The sequence below is a fragment of the Engystomops pustulosus genome, chromosome 7 (genome assembly GCF_040894005.1).
Source record: "Engystomops pustulosus chromosome 7, aEngPut4.maternal, whole genome shotgun sequence".
Classification (NCBI taxonomy): domain Eukaryota; kingdom Metazoa; phylum Chordata; class Amphibia; order Anura; family Leptodactylidae; genus Engystomops; species Engystomops pustulosus.
Genome location: NC_092417.1, coordinates 146,378,393 through 146,406,119, shown reverse-complemented (window position 1 = coordinate 146,406,119; position 27,727 = coordinate 146,378,393). Strand labels below are relative to the sequence as shown.

At 38.1% G+C, this 27,727-nt stretch overlaps 1 protein-coding gene across 1 annotated transcript; it reads right to left on the bottom strand.

Annotated features, from left to right (window-relative positions):
- Nucleotides 1-6,959: 6,959 nt before the first annotated feature.
- On the bottom strand, nucleotides 6,960-26,103 carry LOC140070981 (intestinal mucin-like protein). Its single transcript, XM_072118152.1, has 11 exons — nucleotides 25,927-26,103; nucleotides 25,439-25,470; nucleotides 24,472-24,667; nucleotides 21,494-21,598; nucleotides 19,711-19,751; nucleotides 19,489-19,617; nucleotides 18,012-18,110; nucleotides 15,180-15,308; nucleotides 12,659-12,704; nucleotides 9,879-9,987; nucleotides 6,960-7,484 (listed from the first exon to the last, which is right to left on the bottom strand). The coding sequence occupies exons 1-11, from the start codon at nucleotides 26,033-26,035 to the stop codon at nucleotides 7,316-7,318; spliced, it is 1,164 nt and encodes a 387-aa protein (XP_071974253.1). The 5' UTR covers nucleotides 26,036-26,103; the 3' UTR covers nucleotides 6,960-7,315.
- Nucleotides 26,104-27,727: the final 1,624 nt, after the last annotated feature.

The window sequence follows — 27,727 nt, the reverse complement described above, 5'->3', positions numbered from 1 at the left end:
CGACAGATGCAGGAAATCAGGCGCACGATCTAAGTGAATCATGGCAGAGTCCCTCATTAACATGTCCAACAGGGTAGTCACAAGCAGGGCCGGATTAAGGTTAGTGGGAGCCCCTGGGCGCAAAACTTGGTGGGGTCCCCCATTGAATATAGTCTAGACAGGGTACAGCAATCACTATATTGCCCCCCAGGAAAAACCATATACTGCCCCCAGTAATAACTACATACAGCTCCCAATATTCTCTATATACAGCTGCAAGTAATAACTATATATAGAGCCCCCCAGTAATCACTATATATAGCCCCCCAGAAATCACTGTATACATCTTCCCCAGCAATCACTATATACAGCGCCCCAGTAATCACTATATATATCTCCCCAGCAATCACTGTATACAGCTCGAGCAATATATATAAATATATTCAGCCCCCCTCCCAGTAATCACTATATGCAGGCCCCCACTAATCACTATATACAGCCGCTCAGCAATAACCATATACAGCCCCCATCAATAAATATATGCAGCCCCCATTAAATACTGTATACAGCCCCCCAGCAATAACTATATACAGCCCCAAGCAATCACTATGTACAGACCCCAGTAATCACTATATACCATCCCCAGTAATCACTATATATAGCCCTCCAGTAATCACTATATACAGCCCCAAGTGATTGCTGGGGGAGCAGTATATAGTGATTACTGGGGGCAGTATATAGTGCAGTAATATACTACAGTAATAACTATATACAGTCCCCAGTAATCACTGTATACAGCCCCTAGTAATCACTGTATACAGCCCCTTATAATGAATATATACTGCCCCCCAGTAATCACTATATACAACCCCAAGTAATCACTATATACAGCCCCCGAGCAATCACTATATACAGCCCCCCCACAATCACTTTATACAGCCCCCCAGGAATCACTATATACAGTCCCCCTATAATAACTATATACAGCCCCCAGAAATCATTATATACAGCCCCCAGTAATCACTTTATACACTCCCCAGCAATCATTATATGCAACGCCTATAATAACTATATACAGCCCCCCAGAAAAGTCTATATACAGCCCCCCAGCAATCCCTATAACAGATCCCCAGTAATCACTAAATACATCTCCCCCAGCAATCACTATATACAGCCCCCAGTAATTACTTTATACACTTCTTCTTCACTTCCCTTTTTACTTCAATTGTGAGCGCTTATCAGCGTTAGATAATTATGTACATTGTTTACTACTGTAAATTTTTTACTACTGAGGAGTGCAACACTGTGGCTATTTATAACATATTTTACATTTTATATTGTAAACGGACATAACAGGAGGGATATGTAGGTGTATATATACATGTGTTTTCTTTTTAATTGTTTTTAAACTACAGGCGGTCCCCTACTTAAGAACACCCGGCTTACAGACGACCCCTAGTTACAAACAGACCTCTGGTAATTGTTAATTTACTGTACTTTAGCCTTAGGCTACAATAAACAGCTGTAACAGTTATCAAAGGTGTCTGTAATTAAGATTTATTATTAATCCTGGTTCTTATGACAATCCAACATTTTTAAAATCCAATTGTCACAGAGACCGAAAAAATTTTGGCAGGGGTTACAATCATAAAATATACACTTCTGACTTACATACAAATTCAACTTAAGAACAAATCTACAACCTACAAACCTTGTATGTAACCCGGGGACTGCCTGTATTTTGTGTATGAAATGAAATTATACTTTATTATCTGCCATTTGGACTCCCCTATTTCTTGTAAATTTGATACCTGCCATGAGGCGACATGAAAACCTCAGGCGGCAGATGTCCGAGCCTTGTTGAGAGTGGCATCTTGGGTAAATAAAATGAGGGTGATTGCCCATTGCCGCCCAAATCAACCATCATGAAATTAATTGCGTCTGTTTCTTTAAGAACACAGACGCGATTAATATACAGCGCGGCGCAGGCCTGTTTGGCTGCGCCGCTCTGTTGCACTGGAGGACCCAGACGGCATGTGATGATGTCATGCCGCCTGCTTCCCGGCACAGGTCTTTCGGGGGAAGCAGAGGAAATGGCAGCGGCTGCGTGCAGTCACGGGTCTCCACGCTGCCCGCAGCAGCATCAGATAACAATCCCCTCCAGACTCCCAGAGAGCGCCGGAGGAGGCTCAGATCATGCACCGGGTAGCACAGCAGCTGCCCAGGGCCGTAGATGTTGATGGCGGTCCGTGTCAGCCCCGAACTCTCACAACTGCTGCTCCTCCTGCTCAGGGTACCGGCACCATCGGATCCCCACGATGCTCACACAGAAGCAGCCCACATCAGGTCCTCCGCACAATCTGGAACAGCAGCAGCCCTAGCCACACATCCATCTTGGGGACACAATAGGAGGAACTGATGTATGTATATAATGTGTCTATATATGTGTGTGTGTTTATGGTGTTTATGGTATGTATGTTTGAGAGTATGTGTGTGTATATGCTGTTTGTGTGTGTATATGCTGTGTATAAACTGTGTGTGTATATGATGCATGGGATGTATATACTGTATGTATGATGTCTATATACTGTATGTATGTGCATATAATACAGTATGTATATGCAGTGTGTGTATATATTGTGTTTATACTGTATGTGTGTATATACTGTAAAGTGTTATATATATATATATATATATATATATATATATATATATATATATATGTCCAAGTTATATTATTATGATTATATGATATATTATGATTATATGCTATATGTGTTTATAATGTATATGTACTATACAGGATGTGTTTATATGATGTGTCTATATTGTACGTGTGTATATACTTTATGAGTTTATATATAATGAGTGTATGAGTGTTATGTTATGAGTGTATAAATATATCTATGACTACATAAATGTGTGTGTATGAGTTTATACATTTGTGTGAGCGTGTATTAATGTGTGTATGAGTATAGAACTTTATGTAAATGTATATAAATGATAAATATGCTATGGGGCTGCGTGGGAACGTAAAGGGTGGTTATTTGGGGGGGGGCAGCATTTTCAAGTTTCGCCTCAGGCAGCAAAAAGGCTAGAATCGGCCCTGATTTGATATATGTGTTACTGGATGTATATCTATTCCATTGACCACCCCCTTCCCTTCCTACTTTTATTTATAGAGCAGCATGAATTCCATGGTGCTGTACAATCAGTAGGGGATTTACAAATGCAAGACTACGGTGATCAGGAGACAAGTAGAAGGAGCACCCTATATGAGAGGGAAGATGGAGGCACCAAGTGAGGGAGCAGAGCAGTGCAGTTATTGTGTATTGTAGATCCTGAACAGGTGGATTTTCAGGTTACATCTGAAGGCTTGGAATGTAGGGGACAGTCTGACACATTTTGGTAGACAATTCCAGAGTATGGGGGAAGCACAGGAAAAGTCCAGGATACATTTGTCTGGAACAATAGATGCCTGAAGAAGGAGCACCTCTGCCCCTGAAACGTAGCAGTCGTTGCACACTGCTCATGTGAACACCAGTACATATTAGAGAGGGAGCTTCTAAGAACTGAAAAAAAATAACCCAACCCCCCTATCCCTTTAACAAATGATCTGTGAAAAACAGGTCTGATCCCCAACTGTAATGGCAGCATGCAGTACTGATGGCATGTTAGTGCCAGCGTGTGCAGCTGCAGTAGTTATACACCCAAAATTGGGTTCACTCATCACTAGTGAAGAGGTCACATGGTTGGCTATATTGGAAATCTTCCCTCAAATGGACACCAGCAAGGACCTGTAAACCGCAGCAATATGCACATGCTAGCTATAGTTGCAATATGTATATGTTACCATAGTAGGTTATTTAGTAAACATGTAGCCACCGTCAGCCACCGTTCCAGACATTAGTGATCTCACCATTACAAATTACATGAGCCACCTCCCCAGCCATGTTTGTTTTGCCAAAACTGTTAACACTTGTGTTGAGCCAACTTGGTGAATCAGATTTTTTTCCTGGGCGTCCACCTCTTGGACAAACTTTTTTTTTATGTCTTCCAATTGTTATGGCTTTTGCATGATGCAGTTTGGCAAAGGGACTGCTATCATTGAGCTGGATGATGCTGAAAATCTTCTCTATGGCTGCGCCTCTATTTACACCAGTGATTTATATATATATATACAGTATATATATATATATATATATATATATATAGATATATAGATATATATATATAAATTTTTTAACTTATTTATTTATTTTTAAAACAGTTTTTATTAGGGTAACAAACACATGCTTAATATAGGACATATTACGAAGCATTGGTCTTTATAAGTAGGCAATATTAGGCTCTTGAGAAGCCAGATAGACACGGCCAAAAATGGCAAAGTTCCTGAGGTTGCTGGTATATACAGTCCAGAATTGTTCGAATGACCCTTGAAGTGAGATTAATTTTCCACATAGTCCTAATATCAATGTCTTTTCCATTATCCGGGGGTTTGGAATAGTTCTCAAGGGTCTATTTTGACAAAAAAAACTATTCACAGGGATGTGCAATTGAAACGCAATGCAAGACTGAAAACCAGACCTGAGATTCCTTGTTTTTACATTATTCCTGGTGGTAAGTACTTGCTAACCAAATCTCCCATATATTGTTACATTTTTTAGTTTCATTTTTTGGTATGCAATGGCCTTTTCAAACACACAGTTGGTGTTGACTAACTGGATCACTTCTTCACTTTTTGGACAAAAATGATCCTTCCAGTGCCTAGCAATTACTAACTTAGTGGCCATTAAAAGTTGTCCCATTATAATTCTATATTTAGCCTGGAACTGATCCATGTTCATTAGCAAAAGAGCTGTAGCTGGGAGTAAAGAGGAGCTTTTACCTATTATAGAAGCCAGATACCATTCCTCACAGGCTCTGTATCTTTGGGCATTGCGATAAAATGTTTAGAATCATCCCCCTATTGCCTAATGCAGTTTCATGACAAGCATCTGCATAATGTAGCAAATGGTAAATAGTTGCAAGTAAAATCGATGTATGAGATGCCAAGATGATTCTCTATACAATGGTGGAGGAGATGTGAGGGTGAGTTTCAGGGCCTGGGGGCTGCAAATATAATTTCATAACATGTTATAGTAACATGTTAAACATTCTAGTTCATTAAGGTTGGCATCTGAGACACCCCCCCTCCCACTGTGTCTTTGTTGAAAAGTGCAGCACAGATGCCAAAGCTTAAAGGGGATGGTCACACTTTTATAAAATTGCCCATGTGCTTTTACTGCCTTACTAATAATCCCTGAATGCTCACCAATTGATTCATCATCCCTGATGCTTCCTTTAGTGCTGTGTGCAGACTCTCTCTGCTTTCTGCACTGACATGTAGACAAAATTCCTACACTGATAAGTAGGAGGGACCTGCAGCAAGTGATTATGACTTATCCTGCTGTCCCACTTCCCTGTGTCCATCAGTGAGACAAAAAAAGACAATGGAGGCTTACATAAGGACCAACTGAAGGAGCAAGAAACAGGAAGTTGTGTAGGGATGCAAAGTGAAGCATGTGGATAAAAGGTAAAGGCTGAGACCTGTCTAAAGCAAGAGGGACAGAATTCTGGTAAGGACAGGACAGAGAGAGGACTTCCTGTCACTTTAGCTTAAGAGCTGAATAAAAAGAAGGAGGTGGGGTTCACTGGCAGCCTGGATTAACTATTTTCTTCAAAAGCTGACTCATGTCAAAATGGCCATAACTCAGGTACAGAGCCTCAGTGGCAGATAGTTTTAGGTGATATGCGGAGGAATTATAGCCTTTTACCAGCAGGTATTACTGGAGTGAGGAGTAAAATTCTGGTGATGGGTCTTCTTTACAATCTTAAGTAAAATAAAAATTTGGTCTAAAAAAAACCAAGTGATTTACTGATTACATACTCCGTTTAATGTTTGCATCTGTATAAATTAAACATAGTACAACATTTTTATTTAAAATGTAATAATTTATATTGCTCTAACAGTGTATACTGCATTTATACAATACTAACATTTCGGAAACCCATTGATTAGAGATTGCACATACAATGTTAGAAAGGACACGCAAACAACAAAAATAATATTCTGAAATCTATAAGGTGTAGATTGGGGAACAAATTTTCAGTAAAGAATAAATTGCTGTAATGTGCTGATGCTTTGATCGAAATAAAAAAAATAGCTTCAGAAACATTTGTGTGTATTGCTGATACATCAAGCACAGACAGGCCGTCAGGTGAACAGGTGGACCCACCAGTGGTCCCGGAGCTTGGTGGGGCCTTAGGCCCTGAATGAGTTGAAGAGAAGTTTTACAGTAATATTATACCGATACAATTCAGCAAACATAATTTCAAATACTCTACAATAATATGGGTAGAATCGGTAGAGGATTATAATATAGGAGGTGTGGGTGGTAGCCAGGGCCCAAGCCTTCTAGGAGGGCCATGGCCACCCAAACCACCCATCAAATTTTATACTGAGAAAGAATATCACCCATGAAATCCTCATACATCTGTTCCTGCTCTCAATGCACATGTACACAAGAAACATTTCTGGACCTTTGAATGTCCTCTAAGGGTCCTGAAACAGCAGATTGAAATCAAGAAAAGGGGACGTATCCTCCATTCCCCAAGAAGCTTGATTCTAGTACCATATGTAGGAAGGGATTACAGACTTGTAGGTGCTATAACATCTATACAGCCCAGGGCCCATGGTAGTCTTAATCCATCCCTGGGTAGAATATCTAGAAGACATGTTTTAATAGAGCATCCAACCTATGGTTTCATTACTGAGCATGAATGACCACCGGCATTTGACATTTTGGGAGGACATTCTGAAAAAGAAATCATTAGAACCAGTGGGACATCATAACAATTATGTAACAGTAACATCTAGGTCCAATATTTGAATAATTTTTACTGCAATTGTACTATTTTTGTAAATTTTTGAAATCTAAATTGCATCCTATGAAAAAATGTGAAAAACATAAGATGTTTATGAAGAATGTTTTTAATTTCATATAACTACTCAGATGGCATCCTTGTATACTATATGCGATCAGGTACAACTAAAGGTGTAATTTTGGAATAATTTACCAATGTCTATGAGAAGAGTCATGCTGAGAAAAAGGTAGAACATAAACTGTATTGCTTAAACTACTATAGCTAATATTCCCCAGGATAGCTAAAACAGAATAACATGATCTAACTGAAAACATTTGTCATGCAATACAAAATGTGTTAGAAGAAGGACTATGGAGACATATTTGGGGGATCTGGAGATCTTTTGAAATTGCACTGCATGGAGGCAAACCTAGGCCGTACAAGAGGCACTAGAGCAGGCACAAGTACTGGCAGATAATAAGGTCATCTTAACGTTGTCCATGTCCCCAGGACAGATGAGTTCGATCTCCATTTCTGTGGTCTCTACTTCCAAGCAACATACACATTCCCCTTCCATCCGAAGCGACATCTCAGAAAACCTGTATGAAAGAAAACAAATGTGTATATGGATAATTACTGTTTTGCAAATACATAAAATGTAGCTGATGCTGTGTCATTATTGACACTTTTTGTTTTTCTTTATACTGCCTCTTGATTGGTTTACTGCACAAAGTTTTATGCAATGTGAAGGTTTTTAACCACATGTCTTTTCTGTAAGTTCACTGAGAGCCTTCTCAACTGCTTCTGGACCACCCACTATAGCAGTGATGGCGAGCCTTTTAGAGACGGAGTGCCCAAACTACAACCAAGAAGCACTTATTTATCGCAAAGTGCCAACACAGAAATTTAATATGTGATTTATACTCCCTGCTTTGTCACAGCTCACATTCATACCAGCACCCTGAGGACACCAATAAAGCAGAAAATAGAAGAAATTTGGATGATCATTATAGCTTCCCTCCATAAGGAAGAATTGTCAGCGCTGGAGCAGGATCTATTCACAACTTCCCACACCCCCAGTGGTCACAGGTAGTGCTGTCACTTTAAAATAGCTCTGTGCACAACAAGTCCTGGGCTGTCTGGGACTGCAGGAAGATACCTGGAGTCATCTCTGGTGATGGCCTGGGTGCCCACAGAGAGGGCTCAGAGTGCCACCTCTGGCACCAGTGCCATAGGTTCGCCACCACTGCACTATAGGTCTACAGGTCTCTAAAGACTGTACCATTGTATATTTATGGCACAGGATTTAGGAGGTAATTACCCTTCTGTGTTCTCCATTTGTAATACACAGCACTGTACAGGGAACACATGATTGCCAGTAGTGAGAAGTTGCTGCTGGGTCTGTCTAGACTTGGGACAGACAGTGACAATTGTCACTCTAGAATACCAGTTTTTATCTGTAACTGAGGCTACAAGTACAATGGAAAAGTACAATGCAAATAATTCAATTAAAAAATAGAGTTCCTAACCACTATGTCTATTCTGACCTTTGAGGTACAGAAATTAAAAATAAAACATAAATGTACAAAAATTAAAAAAGAATATCTCCAAATATAAACTTCAAAAAGATATTTGCCACTTGAGTTAATAATCTCACCCTATAAGACACCCTGTTACCCTAAAACAGACATGTGATAAATCAAAATGTGCTGCATAAAGTGCCAAACTATTAAATTTGCTATTTTAGGCCTCTTGCTCATGAGCGAGTGTCTCTGTTCACAAGCATGTCAGCATCACAGTTCATTCCGGTGAACAGAGATCCCTTCAGCACACTTACTGATTTTTTACTGACTGAACTCACTTTTGAGCAACACGCCGAAGATTATTGTTGTATCACAGTACTGTATATAACAGTCAGACAAAAATGGCTAAAACTTAAAAAATGTTTTCAGTCTAACATTTTACTTAAAAGTAAAAACTGGGAAGCTCCATGCAGTGCTGTGTAATCTGTAGGTGCTATATAAATAATAATATTATTATTATTCAGTAAAAATTTTGAACAAAAAAATTAAGAAAATAATTAACCCGTATTTCTTTTTTAAAAAAAACTAATTACGGTACTAGCCCAAAAAATTTAAAAGATATAAAAGAACACATGCAAAATACTGACTTATTATACTGTACATTTAATTCATCATGCATATATATTTCTGAATAATAATAAATAATTGACATCTGAATATGATATGTTTTCCTTGTTGTACTATGACATGTTTCATGTATGCTGTGAAGAACTCACAGAACTGATATATCTTTAGTCTGGACATTTGTGTATCTGTTTTTTAGACTTGTTTGATTTATCTTAGAGGGTGATATCTTAGAGGCATGTGGGTTTTTGTTACTTTTTTAAAAAATATTCTCTAAGTTGCAAATTCATCTGCAACTCCTTACAAACTTTTCCCTACACCTGCTCGGTAGTGGAGTTTATTTGCCCTGAGGCCTTTTGCCCATGAGCGAATACAGACAGTGAAAATCATTCCATCAGCTGTAGGGATCTCCCAAACTGAACCCCTGATCACAGGATTGTCAGCTTGTCAGTTCACTCCAGTGATCCGAGGTTCGGGTTCTGAGAACGCTTCATTGAACAGAGCGATTTTCACTTACTGTACGCACTTGTGGGCAAGAGGCCTTAGGGCCAAATAAACTCTACTCCCAAACAGGTGTCGGAAAAAGTTTGGAAGGAGTCTAAAAAAAAGTTGTTTTTTTTTTACAGCAGTTTGTGTCAAAATTACTACGTTTTTATGCATCCACATCTGGATTTTAAAGTACCGGTAATTTCTGACTCAACACTGTAAAAACAAATCCATGGCGAACTTGCTAGGCGAGTGAAAAAGTCCTAAATTTGCAAATGTACCAAACAAAGTTGCAAGTAAAAAAAAGAAACTGCTCTAACATATGATTCTCATAGACTTTCTATTAAAATTATCACTTACTTTCTGGAACTTGGACACCACCCTTCACAGTATGACAAACTGACATTAGCTGAGCAGCCATTTTGAAAGATTGTGGTTACATTTGTCTTCACTGTGCATGTTTGTGGAACTGAAATGAAGAAATAAATTAGTCTAACAATAAATGTGTTTTGTTCATGAGAGAGTGCAACAATGAGAAAGTGAATGGAGCAGACTGGCAAGGCTTTTATTTAAGATCCTACTAATATTTATGTATCAGAAACTAAAACTAAGATATTGGGGTAGATTTACTTACCCGGTCCGTTCGCGATCCAGCGGCGCGTTCTCTGCGCTGGATTCGGGTCCGGCAGTTCCTCCGACGTCCACCAGGTGGCGCTGCTGCGCTGAAGTTCCCTGAAATGCACTGAAGTTCACGATCCTATCCTGGATGAAGGTGAGTACAAGCTCCGCGACACAATTTCGTTTTTTAAATGCGCCGGTTTTTCCGAATCCGTCGGGTTTTCGTTCAGCCACGCCCCCCGATTTACGTCGCATGCATGCTGGTGCCGATGCGCCACAATCCGATCGCGTGCGCCAAAATCCCGGGGCAATTCAGGTACAAATCGGAAATGTTCGGGAAACATATCGGGAAAACGCGAATCGGGCCCTTAGTAAATAACCCCCATTATTTATCTTTCAAGTGAAATTCCAACTGATTAAAAAAATTTAAAAAGTTGAAAAATAAATGAAAGTAAACTAAAAATTCGAATCATCCCCCTTTCCTTATAACTGATATAAATATAAATAAACAGTAAAAACCAAAAACATGTTAGGCATCTCTGCATCCCAAAATGTCTAATCTGTAAAAATATAATAATTATTCCCAGCATTTAACCTTGTAACAAAAATATAGCGGCCAAAGCCGGAAATGACAATTTTTTGCCATTTTGCAACACATACAAAATTTTATTAAAAAGTGATCAAAATAACGTACAGTCAACAAAATAGTAGCATTGAAAACATCATCTCATCGCCATCGTCATCACAAAAAATAACACCACCCACAGCTGTGTACACCTTAGTATGAAAAAGTTATTAGTGCCAGAAGATGAAGAAATGAGGATGTTTTTTTTTTTTAAATGGATGAAAACATTATAAAACGTTTATAAATTTGTTATCCTCATTATTGCACTGACCCAAAGAATGAAGTAGATATGTCATTTGGGGCGCACAGTTATAGCTGTAAAATCCAAGGCCACAAGAAAATTGTACAAAGTTTTTCACCAATTTCACTGCATTTGGAATTTTTTCCTGCTTCCCAGTACACGGCATGGAATATGAAATACTGTCAGCATGAATTGCAATTTGTTACGCAGAAAACAAGCCCCCACTCAGCGCTTTATATGGAAAATTTAAAAAGTTATAGATTTTGGAAGATGAGGAGTAAAAAATGGAACCGCAAAATGAAAACGGTGCTGGTCAATATGAGGTTAAAGGGGTTTTTTCTTCTCAAAACATGTTTTATCTATTCTGTGCTCCATAGATAAATATCTGATTGCTTTTGTTCAAATAGCTGGAACTTCTAGCAATAACCAAACAGAGACCACCAAGTGAAGAGAATTATCAATGTAGCCCAGTTTTGTCATCCATTTACTTTCATGGGGCTGCAGAAGATTTCCTGGAATTTCAGCCATAAAACATGGGACTTGCTCAGGAGCATATAGAAGGTAATTTTGCAGCAGTTTTCCCAATTACCCTACATGCAGACAAGCGGTGGAGACTTTCCCATTTCTATATAGCCTTCCTATGTTATTTTAATATTAATCTCTACTTGTGGCTTACTAATAATATATCATTTCACCACAAAAATGACTATTTAGGTATCTTTATAAGATGCCCAAACTGTTAAAATGTATTTATTTTATAAAATGAACACCACAGGTATGTATGTTTTTATGGAACTATGAGCTGCAAGGAAATGGAATGAAAAGTGACCAAAATGTCAAACATTCCCAAAAATGGTATGATGACAACCAAAAATTTAATTGTTAAAAACATGATAAAACTGTTCAAAAATCTATACTGACCCACAAAACGATTTTCAGATGGGGGCGCGGCGATCGTAATAAAGAGCTACGGCGCAGAGTGTTAAGGGGTTAAACCTTTTTACTATATGTCATAGTTGCTTTTTTTATTCCATTTTACTTTTCTTTACCATTTTCCCAGTACATCATATGGAATAATGAATGCTGCCATACGGGAGTATAATGGGAAAGCACTATTTTTGCATGGGGGAGTTGACCTCTTGCCAACAACAGTAATGCCCCCTTTTTTCTGCTGACTTGTTTGCTAAGAAAAATGATTGTTCATGAATGTCTTTCACCGATTACCTTAAACTACTTTTGCAATCAACTGCAGTAATTTTCGAGGCAATTTTTTTTTAAGCCTTCAATTTTGAAAAGTGCTATGTTCCCCCCATCCCTTCCCCAACATAAGCTTTGACTATTGACTACAGCTACTGCAGGTCTTTCAATGACTCAAGAAGAAATTAGGTTCATCCAGCACTGTGTTAAAAGTTTTTAAACTTTATTCTTCATATGTTAAAATACATTACTGAGATGTAATAAAGGAGACAGTAGACCTCAACATACCCATCACAAGTCCAGCAACTTAGATCACAAATCCCCTACTAGGCAGTTCCATGAGTGAGAAAAATAGGATTCCTGGTGTTAACCAGTGTGTTAGGAACAGTTCAATTTCACTATATAAAAGTGAGTTATGTGGTCACTTGAATTTTAAAATTTAAATCAGGAAAATATTACCTCTACAAATACTACAGCAACCATCTGGAGTTTTCTCAAATGAACCCTGTAAAATATAATTTTCATGTTAGTATTTAGGCGATGATTGAGTGATTGGAAAATCATGAATTATTGAAGGATTTTTAGATAAAACAATCAATTCAAATGTATTATGAAAATAAGACTAACCCCCCAAAGTTGCCTGATCCCTAAGTGATAATATCATAACCATGGCTCCTCACCACAGCAGCCAATTGCTGAATGCATTGGTGTTCACTTTCCCCAATACATTTTTGATAATATTGCAAGATCAGATAATACTATAGATATAATTTTTTTTTTTAATTTTGCCATCTTCTGGCACCAATAACTTTTTCATACTTTGGTGTACGGAATTGTGGGTGGTGTCATTTGTTGCGACTTTTGAAGGCGTTTTCATTGCTTTAATTTTTAGGACTGTGCAACCTTTTGATCACTTTTTATAGATTTTTTCATATCTTTCAAAATGGCAAAAAAGTGTAATTTACGACATTGGGTGCTATTTTCCTTTACGGGATAAAATGAAGTGAAAAAACGTTATTATATTTTGATAGATTGGGCAATTTATGGATGCGACGATACCAAATGTGTTTATGATCTTTACTGTTTATTAATATTTATATCAGTTCTAGGGAAAGGGGGGGATGATTGGAATTTTTAGGGTTTTTTATTATAATTTTTTTTAAACTTTTTTTTTATTATTACTTTTTCTATTTTTCAGACCCCCTAGGGCAGTGGTGGCGAACCTATGGCACGGGTGCCATAGGTGGCACTCAGAGCCCTCTCTATGGGCACTCGTGCCATCACCCCACCACAGACTCCACCAGACAGGACTCAGGGCCTCTTGCAGTCCCAGGCAGCCCAGGACCCTAGAAGGAAGCTACAATGATAACCAAAGCTTTGTCTCCTTCTCTCTACTGTATTGGTGTCCTCAGGTGCCTATACAATTTAAACATGTGACAGAGCAGGGAGCAATAAGTTACTGTTTAAATTGTCGCATCGGCACTTTGCGAAAAATATGTGGTTTTTGGATGTAGTTTGGGCACTCGGCGTCTAAAAGGTTTGCCATCACTGCCCTAGGGTGCTTTAAGCCTAGGTAGTCTGATTAATCCTATCATATACTGCCATACTATAGTATGGCAGTATGTGGGGTTTTCCTCCTCTTTCATTGCAATGTTCTGATGGCACATTGTAATGAATGGGTTAAAACGAGACAGCCTTGGGTCTTCGGAAGATGGATCGATGCTCCCCGATGACGTCACGGGGTGTGACAATCCGCGGCAAGATGGCAGCTGTCGGCGGCGATTGGTGGGAAAACACCCGCGATTGGTGCTAGCATCTGGGATTAAATTGTGGTGACATCATCGGCAAGCAATAATCTGTTGCCATAACAGACTGAAGTCTATATTAGACTACGGGACCTACCATTGGGCAGAATCTTTTACAATGTGTCAGTTATTCCCAACTGTAAGCCTCTTAATTAAAAACAGTGCCAAATGTCACTTTTTCACCATTTTGCGATACATAAAATAATGTTGTAATAAGTGATCAAAATGGCAGCATTGAAAACATGCTTAGGACCCTCAAAAAATTACACCTTATACAGGTCAGCACGCTGAAGTATGAAAAAGTTACGGCAGAATATGGCAAAATGAAGATAGTTTCGAATGTTTTAATGTTTAATAAAATAATAAAACCAATATAAATCTTGTATTCCTATGATTGTAGCAATCCAAGGGATGCTACGCCATTTGGATCGCACACTGAAAGCCATCTAAACTGTGTCCACAAGTAAATGCATTGGAATTTTTTTTGCCAGTTTTGGAGTAACATGCATTGAATATGCAATGCTGTCAGTAGGAAGTACAATTTGTGAGTCAGTAAACAAGCCCTCATACAGCTCTGTAAATAGAAAAATAAAAAAAGTTATGGATTTTTAAAGACAAGGAATGAAAAATGGAAACATAAAAAACAAAAATGGCCTGGTCCTCAAGAGGTAATAATGTGGCCCTTATATTCCTAAAACTTTCTGCTCTGCCTGCTTTCTCAAAGCTGCTAGGAGGAGATTCAGCTGCAAGTCACTGCTCTCCTTTCTTCTGTGTAGAACTTCTCAGTCACTTTTACTTTTGATTTGTATAGAGTTGTATTATAAAGTAAGTGGCCCCTTTAGGTTCAGGTTCATTAAACATGTCTTGTTTAGGGATTTTCAATTTCGGAATCTTCAGAGAATATACAAGTACTATATTATGTATGTGTGTATAGGTGTAAAGAAATTACCCTGGATCCTAGACGTATTGCATATTTTGATATCTGCAGCATACTTTATCTGTAATAGGATGACCATGGCTTTCCAAATAGATCTGGTAGATGAGATATGGTATTGACAACATGGATTTTGGGATTCTGGGTTTTTTTAAACTCTTTTAGTCTACTACATTAGCTGTTTGCCCACTTTTAATTTGACTACATACACTGTATAAAGATAATTAAGACAACAACTCACAGATGTACACTCCTCCTCATTTGTGATAGTACAAACTTTTGTCTTGGATGATGTCATAAAGGTTTTCCCACTCAGTTCACAAGTGTACTCTGTACAGTTATCACCCAACAAGAACTGGGACTCTCCAGGCTGAAATTAAGAATGCAAGTAATTAGATTATCAAGTTGTATAACACGTAAAACTGAATTACAAGGGTTAAGCCAGCCAGTCACTGGCCACAATAGTTATGTATGCAGGGCACTCATGAGGCCAGTGATTGGCTAGTGTGGCCACATGACCACAAATAAGATATAAACAATGATGGGGACTGCTGATTTTAGAACAGGGATATTTACATGATAATATAAGTTTGACTTAAAACTGTAAACTATAAAGTTACTTGACAAAAATTTTTTTAAGCACAGCTGAAGAAAGCCTTTGACAATAATTTCAACAATACCTGTGTTATGCTTCTGGTTTCTTCCTATCTTGAGATATAGGGCTAATAATTACATGAGGCTTTCTGTAAAATCCTCTCTGCTTTTCCTGAATTGGGCAGGACCTCATGGTTGTGACATCAGCTATGGACAGTGATGCCAATAGCACTCAGGGCATTCACATGAACATGCACAAACAGCTCAGCCAATCAGGACTCTTTTGCCATTATACTCTATGGAAGCTGCCCCCTATCTACTGACCACCACTTTTCTGTGTAAAGAGAAAAATAAACGTAAAATAAAAAGGAAATGGCAGACTGTGCCTAATTGAAATCCAGGTTAACCAAAAAAAGAACCTCAATAGGAAGAGGGGTCATCACCCAATGTACCCACTCGCTCGGCTCAGAGAGCCACTACTATGCACCAAAAAGAGGAGGGCGGGAGTATAATAATCATATAGACAAAATATAAAATTTCAAAATTTTATTTGATACAATACCATAAAAGAATATATGTAAATGTAAAAATTACAAAGACAAATTATCGTATGGAGAAACCAGAGAACAATTCACATGAGAGTATGACTGGCTACAAAGTGGGTAGATATAGAAGCTACCGCAGCGTGTGTGTGCACCTGGCAAGAAACTAATGCCAGAAGGCCCATGAGAACAATACCAGTTATAACATGTCCTCATAGATATACTAATAGTATTTGGCAAACACAAGGGATATGGGTGTACTATGGTACTACTTAAGGTGAAGATGTAAATGATCACCAACAAAGGTTAGATACAAGGGTTAGCGGTCTAAGGATAAGGCAGTGGAAAAAGTCGCATGATAAGAGAATCTCTCCCACAAATAGATGCATTAATCAAACCCGTGTATACCTTGTGTCATCTTGCCAGGAGAAGCACAGACACGCCGCGGTCCAAGAACCTCGACGTACGTTTCACCCTGCGGCTGACGAAGTTTCGAGTACGCTAATGCTCGAACGAGCATCAAGCTCGGACGAGTATGTTCGCTCATCTCTATTCTGCACTTAAATGGTCCTGTGTTCACTGTTTTTAATGTTTTAATTAAATTCTTTACTTTGCAGATGTGCGCGTGTGTCTTCCGATAGGTTCGGAGATACGCGCGCACATCTGCAAAGTAAAGAATATAATTAAAACATTAAAAACAGTGAACACAGGACCATTTAAGTGCAGAACACATTGAAAGAACACTATTCTTCACATTCCAGATGTTCCGAACATCTCCTAACTTAGCGGGAGACACGCGCAAACACCTGCCAAGTGAAGAATAGTGTTAGTTCAATGTGTTCTTACAAGTAAAACATCTGTACACACCAAACGTACAAGCTATGTGGTAAGGGACCGTAATTTACCAACAGCAACAATAAGTATTACCAAATATTTGGAGCAAAAGGAAGCAACACCCTCAGGGTATATTACAAATGGTATACTTTATTGGAAACATAAAAAACAATCATCAAAAAGCAATAATGGACAGACAACAATGCTAAAATTAAAATACATGTGTCCAAGAATAACCGCCATCAAGGGCATAGCAAAGCAAAGTCACTACACAATAATGGTATCCCATGTAAATATGGAAATGCAGAGTGGTGAATAACACTTAGTAGACACAAAAATAATGAGACTGAGCTAAAGAGACCATACCAGACAGATAGGACCACATGCAACTGACCCCGACACGTGTTTCGCTGTCGCGCTTATCACTCCCCTTGATAAAGCGCGACAGTGAAACACGTGTCGGGGTCAGTTGCATGTGGTCCTATCTGTCTGGTATGGTCTCTTTAGTTTAGTCTCTTTAGTCTATTTTAATTTTAGCATTGTCTGTCCATTATTGCTTTTTGATTATTGTTTTTTATGTTTCCAATAAAGTATACGATTTGTAATATACCCTGAGGGTGTTGCCTCTTTTTGCTCCAAGTATTTGGTAATAAGTAAAACATCTGGAAACATGTGTAATATTTTTTTTTTACAATAAAAATACTTTTATTCAATTTATTTTATTAATTTACTGCTCGATCTCGAGCCGGCGAGATACTCGTCCGAGTAACGAGCCGGTCCAAGTATGCTAATACTCGACCAAGCAGTATACCCGGACGAGTATACTTGCTCATCTCTACTAGTAACCCCTCCAAACAACATCCACATCTTCTCCACCGTCTAGCTACGGATTCCCAACGCAACCAACCAAAGTCAACCAGAAGGGCAAGGTAACTGCTAGTGGTCTGTATTTCATGGCCAGGCATGGCCTCGTGGCACTGGTCTCACATGGATGTCTCAAAACTGAGCTACAGATTTTAAGAAATTTCTGCTAGTAATGTTTGCATATTTTCTACTTTTACTTATAATAAACAAGAATAGTATTGATTTAAAAAATATTGTACCTTTAGTAAATGTCTGGAGCCATCAGTAGCTATCACGATGCAAGACTCCTGTATGCATGTTCCACAACAGCCATCATTAGATGGTTCATATGCAAAGCCCTACAGTAAAAGTATGTTGACATTAATAGGGATTTTTAAAAACATAACATAATGGTTGTTCTATCCATTCAATCACCATGTATTTTAGTTGTGATACCGGTCAACAGTAGGGAACCTATTCAAATTGCATATATTTCTGTTTGGCAGTATATTTAGTAGTTGATAAAGGCTTGGATTTAAGCCGAAACACCTTTTTTGTTTATACTATGATCACTGAATAAAAGAATTACAGCAAAAGAAGAAAGTGAGTGTCGGGATATTTCCCTTCAAGTGTATCCGCCGTTTGTTCGTCTATCCACGTGCACCACGCTGCACGGAGTGCCATCCTTGTCTATGCTCTTTGTCCTTTAAATTTCGCAGAGCCTGCGTGGGGACATGCGCGCCGGCCCATAGGAGCCGTTGCTAGAGCGTGGACATGTGAGAGCGGCTGTCACGCTGGGGTGCCGCTGCACAGGGGCACACGCATGCGTCTGCGACCCGAGACATGATGACATGTATATTATCCTATATATTTTATTACACTTTTGCTTTAAAAATATGTTTTCATTAAGTAATTCCTATAATATATTGTTAGTATTATTATGAATTAATCTGCATCCTGCAGCACTATAAATAATAAATATGTATTGTATCATACTCATAGATTGCAATCTCTTATGAACAGGGCTCTCTTTCCTAATGTTTCAATTGATAACCATGTTAGGAGTCTTGTTCTAATTTCTTGTATATATGTACCCCATGATCTATAAAGGACTGCAGAACGTGATGGTGATAAAGATATAAAAATAATTATAATTGAAGATGTTAGTGTTTATGATTGTGCTGGATCTGTTACAGCAGAGAAGCAAAGAGCAGAGAAAGTGTTGCAGGTCCTGACCTACGCACAACCCCTGTACCTGCCAAATTGCCAAAAGCTGCAGGGGACAACTGGTAGACTGTCCTTACTCTTAATAAGTGCTAAGAACAGAATACAAGCAAACAAAGATAGACAGACACAAACTCATTTAGCATATCCAAGTCAAAAACCAAGATGGCGGCAAAGTACAGAATCGTGAGACAAAAAGTAGTCCAAAAATTAAGAAAGAGGTCAAAATCTAGAAAAAGCAGAATAGGTATAATCACAATGATCAAAATACTTGTATAACTAGCAATTGGGAAGGGGAGTAGAAAGTAGAAAGGAGTTCCTGGAAGTATTTGAGGAGTTTCTGGAAACTGTCAATTGTAGGAAAGCCCAAATTTAGAACTCTGCAGCCAGAACCCATTAATATTTTATTGGTTTTTAAGGTTCTGCTTATACAATGCATCAGTACTAAATTACTAGCACACAGATCCTAATTTTTTTAAGTTTAGCATTATAAGTAGCATTGCTCAGACTCACCTGTGGACAATGTTTCATGCAGAGAATAGATTCACAGACGATAGTGTTAAAGCCAGTCTTGAGGTCCTTGATACCTGAACATCTACACTGCTTGCAGGATAAGCGGTTTACTGAAATTTCTTGTCCTATCTGTAAGAAAATTCACAATACAACTAAACACATGTATCAACTTTATCTTTTATTCATTGCAGATATAAATTTACTAATAAATATTGGTCATACCTGGTATATAGACCCATTTTGTATGCAAACATCCATGGGTTCTGTTATAGATAAAATTTGCATTGTTATTTTCACTTTATTTAAGTATTATTAAAATATCATGATCCTTTTACTTCCCATCTGTAACAACAACATTTTTTATTATGTGAAATTTTTAGTGCTTTTAGTTCACATAAAATTCTGAACATTTATTGCATCCTAAAAAGAAGCATTCAAGGCGTTGCCTGGTTCCTTAGTGACCTATTTAGGATAATATAGAATAAAACTATTAGAAAACTTTTTTACTATTCAAATTCCAGTCTAAGCTTTGTTCTAGTCTAAGCTTTGTACCACAAATACTCTAATCAAATAATTTTTTAACTGCTTCTGGACCTCCCGCTGTTATGGCAGATGGTCCAGGCCCCTAAAGACCACATTTTAAGAGGCTGTCCACGCAATCTGGAAATTTAGTATCTGGTCCTCCATTGTATACGCTGTATTTACAGTTTCTGCATTCTTTGTTTCACATATTAATTGAGTGCTCTATATAGTATAGAATAGTGATGGCAAACCTTTTAGAGACAGAGTGCCCAAACTACAACCAAAAATAATTGCCAGCAAGGCAAATAAAGCAGTAACTTATTGCTACTTACTCTAACACAGCTTTCAATCGTATCGGCATCCTGATGACAACGATACGATAATTTTATTATGTAGGGTGCAGAGAAAGGACCCCAATGATGAATCAGCTCTGTTCACATCTTCTCTCTTCTTATATAGACCCAGGCAGCTAAGGATGGTCCACTTTAACACAGCATTGTGCGTGGCACATTCCAGACTACCTCAAACTGCAGGAGGATGTCTTAAGTTCTGTCTGCTAAACTTTGTGCTACGGTGACAGCCTGGGTGCCCACTGAGAGGGCTTTGAGTGCCAGGTGTGGTACAAGTGCTAAAGGTTCACCACCACTGGTATAGAGGCAGTGGCAGGTCTTGCTTCCCCTATGGATCCGATGATCCCATGATGAAACACGTGATCGCCAGGATGTTGTTACTAAGAGGTTGCTGCTGGGTTTATTTAGCAAAGCCTAAATACGGACAATATTCATTGTAATGGTAGATTTTCACCTGCAACTGAGGCTGCAAGGCAAACCAGTTATATTGGAAAATACATTGTAAAAAATGTAAACTTTGGCATAATCTAAATGAAATAATATACCCTAAAAATGTGATTGCCCCTCCAGTCACTAATGTTACTTTATATGACACCCAGTCACCCTAAAACAGACAAGTTATATATAGAGATGAGCAGACATATTGCTTAATGAGTGTCAACCAGGTGTCCCAGTGGCCAATCACAGCCATGCCTAGTTGCTACTTGCTGGGACATAAAGCGAACTGATTGGTCAAACCTCATTTCTAGTTATATATCAGAATTTTCACCAAACAGTATTAAAATATCAGTTTAAGGGTAAAACTATAGTTCAGTCAGATTAAAATATCTAAAATAGCTAAATTATCAAAGAATTGATAAAACGACAAACATTTTCATCTCTAAGACTAAATTATTTTTAATGGCAAAATTCACAATACAAAAATTATAAAATAATGGGATATAGAATAGTAAAGAACCCTGTATCCCCCCTCCCAGAAAAATGGGTCAATAAAATCAATAAAAATTGCTAGCCTCAAATATTTAGAGGCATTGAAAGAAAATGTGCAAATAAATGACAATTTATGTCTCTTCTTTAGGACGCTTATTATCCTGGTCCTGAGCAAGTTAATAATTCAACTAATTGGTACTTACTACAATTAATGGTGGCACAACATTCCCCTTCCATAATTGAAGGAACAGCCTCATATCCCAGTGAACAATTTTCTGTTTGTTGCTCGCAATAGAACGGTTCACATACTGATAAGGGGTAGAAAATTAATAAAAGAAATGATACTGAATCAGATATGATATTACAAATGTTTTGTTTGTTTGTTTTTAATTACTGTATACAATATCTAGAAAATATCTACTGTTAAAGCGATTGACCACTGTTCCATTAGACATGTCTCTGCATGTGTATTTGCCTCCTTTGAGAGCTTGAGCCTTTCCCTGTTCTCACCTTGCTGTACTCTATATACAGGCGGTCCCCTACTTAAGAACACCCGACCTACAGATGACCCCTAGTTACAAAAGGACTCCTAGATATTAGTAATTTACTTTAGTCCCAGGCTTCAATGATCAGCTGTAACAGTTATCAAAGGTGTCTGCAATTAAGCGTTACTGTTAATCCTGGTTCTTAGGACAACCCAACATTTTTAAAATTCAATTGTCACAGAGACCAAAAAAATTCTGTCTGGGGTCACAATTATAAAATATACAGTTCTGACTTACATACAAATTCAAGCAAGCAAAATGGATTAACCTTCATAGCTATTTGACCACTCAGTTTTGTGCCTTGTAAGTTCCTTTTTTGCCTCCTGGGATCTACTGAGAAGCCTTTCTCTGAATACCCTGGATTTCTCTGGCAATTCTACACCGGGAGACCTTCCATCGGAAGAACATCGCAGCAACCAATACGCGAATTGACAGCGTTGTGCCTGGATGCACAACCTACAAAGGTGAGCAGAATATTCCTATAATTCAAGAAACCTTGATAAACCCACGTTTATTTGCACCAGGGAGCACCTGTTTTTCTTTTCTTCATTCTTTAGCTGACAGAAACAATGAGAGGGAATGGGGATTGGTCATAAATCTTCTGCTTCAAACCCTCCTTTTTATCAGTGTACCGACATGTAAACAAAGGTCCATGGAAAGTTTACAGAGACCATTAAAGTAAGTATCAAAAATCCTGAATCATTTGATTCAATCAGAAAATATTATTAAGGCAGTAATAAGCCACATGAGCAATGAATGTAAAAAAGTGGCCAACCCCTTTAATAAACAGATTTTTCCAGTGATTATGCATTAAATGAACAAACAAATAATGGTCTTTAAAATACAGTATATGATATTACTAATTGAATTCTTTTCAGTGATTACTATAGATTATCATCATGATCAAATCAAAGCTTCTTGATAAGTTGGAACAGCACACCACTGTACATAGGACAGTAGTTGTCCCCATTTAATGGAAGCCGCACTGTTGTACCAATCTGGAACACAAACCAATATACAATTATGTTGCAGAGGACAGCAGCCTGTAAAAGCAGCAGTAAATGCATGTGCAAACAAGTTGCAATTGTCATTGCCTTTATATTATGTGTATCCAACCTCTCCCTAGTTGTTCGATTCTGCACGTCTTACCCCATATTACTTTTCCCCTAGTTTTGTCCAACTTCTCTTGTTTGTCTTTTTTTGTTGTTTGCCCCTCTGTGTCCTTGTGTGTACGCTTGTTTATCTTTGATGTCTTGTTACGTGTTTGCTTCACCATTCAGCAGCTTCCAAACAAAGTAAGTTTTCACCTTGCAGGGTCTCCCAGGGTCTGCTAGTGAGGTTCCTGATATCAGGATGGCTTATCTGCTATAGGCAGTTTAGCAGCCCACATGGAAACTGCAGGGTGAGTTCATGATCGCTTACCCAGTCTGACAGCTTGCATCAGGTCTAGTTGTGGTTGTTCTGTTTTCTGAACAAGTATCTGTCATATAGATTACAAAAACCTCGTTTTTAACTAAAAAACAAAAAACAAAATATAAAATAGTTCTTTAACACTTTCCCTATGTGTCACGAAAAAAACACCGCAAATCTTTTCAATGCACTGCACACAAAAAAAAGTTATGGCCCTCAGACCAATAAGTATAAAAATGTTTAAAATGCCCCATTCATTAACCCCTCAGTGACGCTGCCTGAAAAGGCTCTAGTGAATTGGCTTTTTTAGCGAATTTTCATAAGCGGCGGTTTAAGGGCCACTCCTTTTTTTATGTGCTACCTTAAAAATTTAATAAAGTTGATTTTTTTTCATATATATTCTTATTTGGGGTTAAAAGTGGAAAAAGTATTTTTTGGTAATTTAAAGTACTTTTTTTAAATTTTCTAATTAACTAAAAATTAACTTTGTTAATGAATTTCCTATTTTGTTTCAGTCGTTTTGATATACAATATGTATAGCCTTTGGAAAATGAGTTGACTATGGTGATGCTTTTTGTAATGCAACAAGGAAATTTTTTTTTTATTATATGGGGAAATGTCAATGTATTTTTATGAATATTTATTAATATTTTTCTACTTTATATGTTACCCATGAGGTCATACAAGACACAGAGGGGACATTTTCCTTTTTATTTTTTTGTAATTTCACTTTATTCTTTTTCTTTTACAAGTTTTCTCCTGTAACTAGGGCATCTATAAGAGCTTTAGTTACACAGGAAATGACTACCTATGATTGGGGATTCTGATCAGAGCTGTACTAATTAGAGCCAGGAGCTCTGATTAACTCTTTAGACCCCGGTGGTCACGTGACTGCCGAGTCTATAGAACCGGCAGCAGCCCCAGCTCCGCTCCTCCGTGCACCGCACTCCTTTAGAGCGATGCTGTGAGAAGCGGAGAAGGGAGAAGCTATACTAAACCACATCTCCCTTCTCCCTAAACTCTCTGGAACCAGGAGAGCGGGTCCTCGTCCCACGGCTACGCTGGAGCAGTAGAAAAGTGCAGCGATCTAAGGACGTTGCTGCAGACGCCGGACCTGCACCCACTGACGTCTAAAGTCAGTCCGTGGGCGGTGCGAGAGAGGTAAAAGCCTTTAAATGCCTGGTCAGAAATGGGTTAAGCTAGATAAAAACAAATGAAAAACATACGACAATGAATCCTTGGGCAGCATCGATCCTCTTCTGTATATGTAAAATAGGGCGTTAGCCATGGTTTTTCACATGCATTGAAATCCAATGGTGGACATTTCAGAGGCTGACAAGAAATTTTTGATTTCATTGAATCTTTTTCAAAGTATGAGTCACATTTACAGTACCGACAGTTGTCTATCCAGGCATCACCAGGCTGAGAAAAGTCAAACATAGAAGCCAATAAATATCAATACATTAACTTAAAAATCTATCCCATTCATTTTCTTAAACAATTTGTTTGGGAAATCATGGACAATCACTTTATAGTTAGATTCAAATTTCTCATAAATGTAGTGATATGGTCCCTTAGAAACAAGACTGGCTCCTCGGATATGGCCACCTCTGCTGGAGGGATTGCGCAAAGAAAACAAAGGTTTTTGTATATGAAATGTCCAGGAGTTACTGCAGATATGTTTTGTCTCGTAAACTAAAATATTAATAGAATAAATATATGATAACTTCAATCTTTTCATTTTCAGTGGCAGCGAGAAGGGAGTTAAGCAATCCTTGTACTTGTGCTGTGTCTTCACAGGAGACAGCTGCTTATATAGGATATTGAAACACACCTCAGGGTACCCTGGAAGAAGCCATTTTTAGGCGAAACCATAAAAGTGTTCTACTATATTATTTTAATATCAGACAAAACTGAAAGTGATAAAGGAGTAAATTCTAAATGAAATTTAGAATTGAGTTAGAAAATTTTTGGTAGTTTTGAAATTTTACTTTGCAACTTGTCAAGAACTCACTGTTAATTTGCCAAAAAATAGAAAGACTGAGTTCACATGTGGCGGATGTGTTGCAAAAATGTACTCAGCTGCCCTATTCATTCGATTAGAGATTGCAGAAATCTACAAAGAAAAATTTAAGTGATTTTCAGGCACAGAAGCAAATCAGCCTTGTCTGAAGACTTTCTAAGAATACTCACTTTTTTCATTATTCCATGTGGTCCAACACAATCTTAAAACAGATAAAAACACAAATTAACATGTTAATCATTATTAATATACATAAAAACTAGACACATTTTTTACTTATTTTTTGCCATGTTCCAACTGTCAAAACTTTTTTCATCTATGAAGGTGGGTGTGGGTTTATTTTTGCAAAAATGGGTTGTATTTATTAATGGCATAATTTTGGGGTGCACATAAGTTATCAGCTAATTGTTATCATTTTCTGTGGGGTAATGGTAAAAAAAATATTCTGAAATTTATGAAGTATTGCCACCACTTGTTGAGGATACCAGGTAGAGGTCAGTTGGAACAAGGACAAATTATCAATAAATAAAACCTGGTGCACTAGAATTAATTAGTAAAGAATAAATTAATAAAGAACAGTAAAGTAATTTAACTGTAAGAATTCATTAGTACACATTAACCAGTTTCAGATCAGATGTCATTATAAATAGGTACTCACGTGTACACTCATAGTAAAAGCAGCATCCGTTTTGGTCGTAAATCTTTATAGGTGGACTTCCACCCACACATGTAATTTGCTCAACTTCCGGACAGTAAACTTTTGCCATACTTAAGGTCCCATTTGAATTGCATGTAATATTTGCACACCTATCGTTAATCGTTGGGTGCACTATCACAACCTACAGGAATTGTTCAAGGTTAATACAGGGTAATAATTAACATTATATGTAAAATTTTGTATTATATTAACTCAATTTATGCATAAATTATATGTAAACAAAACATCTGGACACCTTAATCCCTTAAGGACTAAACATGTTCACCCTTAGGACACAACCCAATTCTTCAAATTTCTCATAAATGTAGTGATATGGTCCCTTAGAAACAAGACAGACTCTTTGGATATGGCCACCTTTGCTGGAGGGATTGCGCAAAGAAAACTAAGATTTTTGTATATGAAATGTCCAGGAGTTACTGCATATCCTACAGCCGTCCTGTGGTAATGAGCGCTGAAGCAAGGTGGTCAGCCAGGACTCAATAGCGAATGTCTGGCCATTGCTGCCAAAATATGAGGTGGTCGTATCCGAGGAAGCTATCTCGTTTCTAAGGGTCAACATGACTAGATTCATGAGAAATTATCTTCACACAGGAACATTTTTTTTAATAACATCCAATTGAAGAAATGTTTACATATGGCAAATGAATTCAACTAAATGTGAATGTCCAGATGGAAATACCCCTTTAATGCTGACATCATTTTTATATGTTAATCTATTTTATTAGGATGTTAGGAGGGTTACAGTTTGAACAGCGATTTTCCAAGTTTTCAAGTAAATTTCAGATTCAGTATTTTTAGGGGGCAATTCTACTTCATAAGAGTTTTCAAAGTTCTATTTATTAGAAACTCTCCAAAAATCACTCTATTTTAAAAACTCCACCTCTCAAACTATTTGAAACAGCCTTTGGTAAGCTTGTTAACCCTTTAAACTTCTCACAAGAATTAAAACAAAATGGAGGTTCTATTTGGAATTTTTACATTTTGACAATAAAATGATTATTTTGTCCTAAAATGTACATGTTCATGCAGGATAAAATGAGAAAACACATTTCCAATTTGTTGTGCATTTTCTTTCAAGTATGGCAATACCCCACATGTCAATGTAAACTACTTTAGGGGCCACAACAGAGTGCAGAATGGAAGGAGCCATTGAGCTTTTGTAGGGAAAATTTTGATGATGTTGTTTTTAGGTGTCATTACATATTTGAAAAGTTCCTGAGCTATGAGAACAATGAAACTCCTAATAAATGACCCAATTTTGGAAACTGCACCACCCAGAGAATTTAAATACATTTGTATTGAGATTTTTACCACAACAGATGTTTTATAGAAAGTATTTACCGTATATACTCGTGTATAAGCCGAGTTTTTCAGCACAAAAAATGTGCTGAAAAACCTCGCCTCGGCTTATACACGAGTCAATGATAAAAATAAATAAATTAATACTCACCCTCCGGTGTCCCCGATGTTCCTCGCGGCTCCCGGCGGCTCCCGATCCCTGTCGCGGCTCCCGGCGGCTTCTTCACTCTTCACTCTTCTCTGGCCGGGAGATCGCGCTGGCCGTCGCACACTGTGATGCGACGCTGTCGTTGCGGATGACGTCATCAGTGGCGACAGCGCGGCATCACAGTGTGCGACGGCCAGCGCGATCTCCTGGCCAGAGAAGAGTGAAGAGTGAAGAAGCCGCCGGGAGCCGCGATGGGGATCGGAAGCCGCCGGGAGCCGGGACGAACATCGGGAC

Coding starts and splice junctions, on each gene's coding strand:
- LOC140070981 (XM_072118152.1), bottom strand. CDS start 26,035: ATGGCAAAAGTTTACTGTCCGGAAGTTGAGCAAATTACATGTGTGGGT. Junction 25,471..25,926: donor CTTTTACTATGAGTGTACAC/GTGAGTACCTAT, acceptor ATCTGTTTTAAG/ATTGTGTTGGACCACATGGA. Junction 9,988..12,658: donor TTGCTGTAGTATTTGTAGAG/GTAATATTTTCC, acceptor TCTTCATTTCAG/TTCCACAAACATGCACAGTG.